General features: G+C 45.5%; 1 protein-coding gene across 1 annotated transcript in view; it reads right to left on the bottom strand.

Annotated features, from left to right (window-relative positions):
* SLC12A6 (solute carrier family 12 (potassium/chloride transporter), member 6) overlaps positions 1-2481 on the bottom strand; it is an 83130-nt gene extending 80649 nt beyond the window's left edge. The window contains exon 1 of the mRNA XM_008588355.1: positions 1023-2481. Within this exon, the coding sequence (XP_008586577.1) occupies positions 1023-1293 (271 nt within the window). The 5' untranslated portion in view covers positions 1294-2481. The remainder of the gene's footprint in view (positions 1-1022) is intronic.
* Between the last annotated feature and the right edge of the window lie 1630 nt (positions 2482-4111).

Consider the following 4111-nt stretch of genomic DNA (forward strand, 5'->3'; position numbering starts at 1 on the left):
AGATTAAGTTAGGTAGAATATAGCATAAAAATAAATATCTAAAGCACTACAGCAGTTCTCAAACTTTCTTTGTTTGCTTTGGCCAGGTTTTATTGTTTTTGGGGTTTTTTTTGTTGTCCAGTACAGGAACAGGAACCAAACCCCAGACCTTGGTGTCATCAGCACCATGCTCTAACCAACCGAAATTTTTTTTACTTTCAGAGTTCAGAAAATGTATGACCTCCCCACTTTATCTCTGTTCTCTCTTCCATCACCTCTTCCCACTAAATCAAATGAAAACTTCCTTCCAAGCGAGTGGACACAAACTGGTTTATGAAGCTAAAGGTCTGCAGTGATCAATATGTGCTGACTAAAAAGACTCAATACTCAAACATTCTGTCTAAAGCTAAGAGTGAATAAATTATGTGGGAATCCATCCCTAAAAGCCTCTTTAGAACTCCTCCATTCGACAGAATTGCACATTAGATCTAACCACCACTACCCTGAGTGAGCTTAGCTACTTGAACCACTGTCTCTGTACAAAAATAAATTTCAAAAAAGAATTCTGTGATACACATCCAAAGTCTTTGGAGGAAAGCCACTAAGATATGATCAAACTACTCCTTGTAACTGGCCTCAAAAGCAGACTATAATACTTAAAGCCTTAAAACTGGCTAGGGAATACATATCCAATCCACTAAAATTTGCAAGTTAGGATTCTCTGTGCTTAAAAATGATTAAATTCTTCGATATTCACCCTTAACCAAAACACCCACTTCAATTCTAAGGACGCAAAAATGAGGAAGTGAAAATATACATTTACTTTCCTTTTTGTCACATACCTTCCCACATACCAAAATTACTACTGCAGAGAACTACTACGCTAACCATTATTCCAAAGGGTCCCTAAGCATCTCAAAAAGTGGTGCCTTGGTTCCTTCCTGATCATTATTGCAAAATGGGAAAATGATCTCCCAGCAGATGGTCATCCTGAATAAGTAAGCCAGTAATTAAAGTATCCTGTTGTCTGTGTTTCTACTTACCATCTGTAACATCCTGAGGGTTTGAAGTCCGGTCACTGGCTGGATCCAGTGCAACAGTTGCCAGTGAAGTGGTGGCCCCAGACATCTCACTCATAGGCTCGCTACGGCTTGTTTCAGGCACACTTTCCCGGGAGCTGAATCTTACTCTGGAACTAGATCGAGAACTGAGGTCCGGGCTTGTGTCTGATAAACCTGGAATGTCATCGATCTTTGTTGGTGTCACCATGAACCGAACTGAAGCCATCTTGGTGGTGGTTTCTGGAGGATGCATTTCTCTTTTTTCTTTTCCTTTTTTAAGGACAAAGAAAAAGGGAAAACCTCGCAAAATCTTCCTCCTAAGCTAGTTACTTTCGATTGCAAAAAAAGAAAAGATAACTTAAAAAAACACAAAAACACCCAGCTCAATTACTTTGATTCACACCACACAAAAAGCCCCAAATAAGAATCCTTCCACTCAGAATTCAATCCGACTGTCCTAGAAAGTGCACCACCAATAGCTGAAAAATATTTTTCAAGGGGAAAAAAAAAAAGACAAAATGATGCCAATCTTGTGTAATTTCGTTCCTTCAGAAAGAAGAGCTACTTAGCTATCTCCTCTGGTCCAGGGCTGAGGGCTCCGTGCCATGGTCTCAGAGCAGCAGGTAAAGCCTCCCTCCCCTCAACAACCCAGGCTCCTGTCGAGGTAGTTAGTCTTTTATCTGTGAGCGTCCCACTGTTCTAGGTGAGCAAAGTGCGTTCAGGCCCACCCTTATCAAGCAAATATAGGGTGGATCAGATTGCAAAAAGGTGCAAACCAGCACCTGTTGTGTATCACGTGAATACCCCACAGGTCTCGCTGGGAGGAGGTGTGTGCAGAACCACTCGATGTTTCTGAGGCCGATAATCCACTTGGGTCTGGTGGGAGAGGTGCGCATGCATAACGGGAAAAATAACCCACACTACTGGATGGAAGAGAATAAGGACAGAAGGGTGAGCAGAGGAGGATGCAGGGACAGAACGGATTCCTGCTTCCGAGAAATCTGCGGGGGTGGCGTGTCGGCTCTTCTCCAGGCAGAAAGGTCCCTGGGATCTGGGAGAAGGAGGCTAGCAGATCAAGACACCTCGGGTCGTAGCAGGTCGTTGCTAGTCCACTGAGCCCACGGTCGGCCCACTAGGTTTCTCCTGCGTGATAGGACGGGCCACCCCTTGGCCGGGAGACGCTTTCTCCCCTACCCGGCCCCGGCGCAGGTTAGCCCCTCGCCGTTTTTCCTTCGGGTGCCCGCAGAAGAGACGGCCACGCTGGCTGGCCCTGACTGGGCAGGAGGGCGTCGGGGATGAAGGGATGAGGAGGTCGCAGGTGCGGGATGCCAGCGCCAGCTGATGCGGGTGCGCGCGCAGCTGTTGTTTACTAGCCGCTAACTGTCTCCGAGCCGCGGCGCGCGCAGGGTTGGGGCTGCCGGGGCGGGCGCCCCCTCCCCGGTCAGACGCCAGAACAGCCGTTACGTGACCTCGCCGCCCCCTGCCTCGGGCCCGGCGGGCTGTGCCCGTCCCGCCGCAGCCCCTCCCTTCCCTTCTAGGTGGTTCCTCATTCGAGGTCAACCTTCTGAAGAGAAGCCTGGGGCAGCAGTTAGAGGGAGGCACCGTCCCGCGAGTACCCGACAGTCCCCCCCACCCCCAGCCTCTGCAGACCGCGGTGACAAAGTGTAGCGCGCCTGCGCTTCCCGGGGGCCACAGCGGAAGAGGGGCGGGGCCGAGCGGGAGCGCCCAGGGGCACGGCGGGAACTGTAGTCCGGCGCAGGGCCCGAGCCGCGTGCAGCCAAGGAAAGCCCTTTTCCTCGGTGCCGCCGGCCGTGTTGCACAAACTCACGCTGGAGGCACCTCAGGGGCGGCGGTACCCCTGACCCTCAGAACCTCAAGAGCCATCTCTCTTTAATACTAACGTCTCTGAAAACACCATTCATGATTTATTTAAAGATCACAAACCTCGCAATACCATGTACCTAGGTATGACCCTCATTGTAATTTTTATGTAGAGGTCTATTGTAAAGCATTATATCCTCAAATTTATACACACTTTGAGCTACATTTATTTTTTTCTTGTTTCTGTCCTTTTATAAAATGCTGTCGCCTATCTTGAGCGTCACATAATGCACAGTTATCGATGTTCAACGATATACCCCATAGATAAGTACAATCGTTTCAATTTTTAAAAAGTAAAAAAAAAAATTTTAAATGCTATGTCCATTTTGTAGTCAGACTGTAAGTTCCACTACAAGAAATGTCTAATTTTAGACTCGGAAAAGACATTGAGATATTTTCTCAACTCCATTCTCAGTGTTTTCCCTACTACATTTACCATCACAAGAGTATTTTTCTTAGAGTTTAATGCATAAATACAAGAGTTCAATAAATCTTTACTCATCAATGTTTTGTTACAAAAGTTATTTCCTATAGTTTTGATCAAGGTATCTAAATTTAAAAGTCTGGGTCCGGAACCTAGCTCCTGGCTTTGCTGGGTTCTTGCTCCTCACAAGTGGAAATGTTCAAACAGCATCCTTAGCAATGGATCAGAACTGCACTAGTATTTGAGACCTAGGACAAGAAATTCCCTTATAGTAAATGACACAGTCCAAGTCCAGTTTGAAAGATCCTAGTAACAAAATGGTAAATTTCTATTTAAAATATAAACTTCCTCAAGCTTGATTCCTTATATAGCCTATGATTCTTAATTCAGGCTCACAGCTTTCTTACTTGAGGAAGCAAAAATTCCATCTCCCTGAAGGATCAACTTTCTCCTCAAACAGTCCTGCTGTTCATTCAAACCACAGATTTTCCTTTATAAAGAAATGCTGGAATTTTACAACGCTTAATTTTTGTTTCCTACCACAGTGTATTTGCATTTACTTATCCGAGGGGGCTTCAAAATTTCACAGAAAGATTCGTATTATCTTTTAATTCTATTTTTCCACTAACTGTTTGAAGTACCCTTGTGTATACCACCTGATTTCAATATATGCTACCTCTGAAGACTGTTCCTGTCTTTGAGCACTAATCAAACTGTATGATTGCTTGTCCCAGGGGATCTCTTAAGGAAAAGTCCTTGGCATATT

The sequence above is a fragment of the Galeopterus variegatus genome, unplaced genomic scaffold (assembly GCF_000696425.1).
Source record: "Galeopterus variegatus unplaced genomic scaffold, G_variegatus-3.0.2 Scaffold4786, whole genome shotgun sequence".
Lineage (NCBI taxonomy): Eukaryota > Metazoa > Chordata > Mammalia > Dermoptera > Cynocephalidae > Galeopterus > Galeopterus variegatus.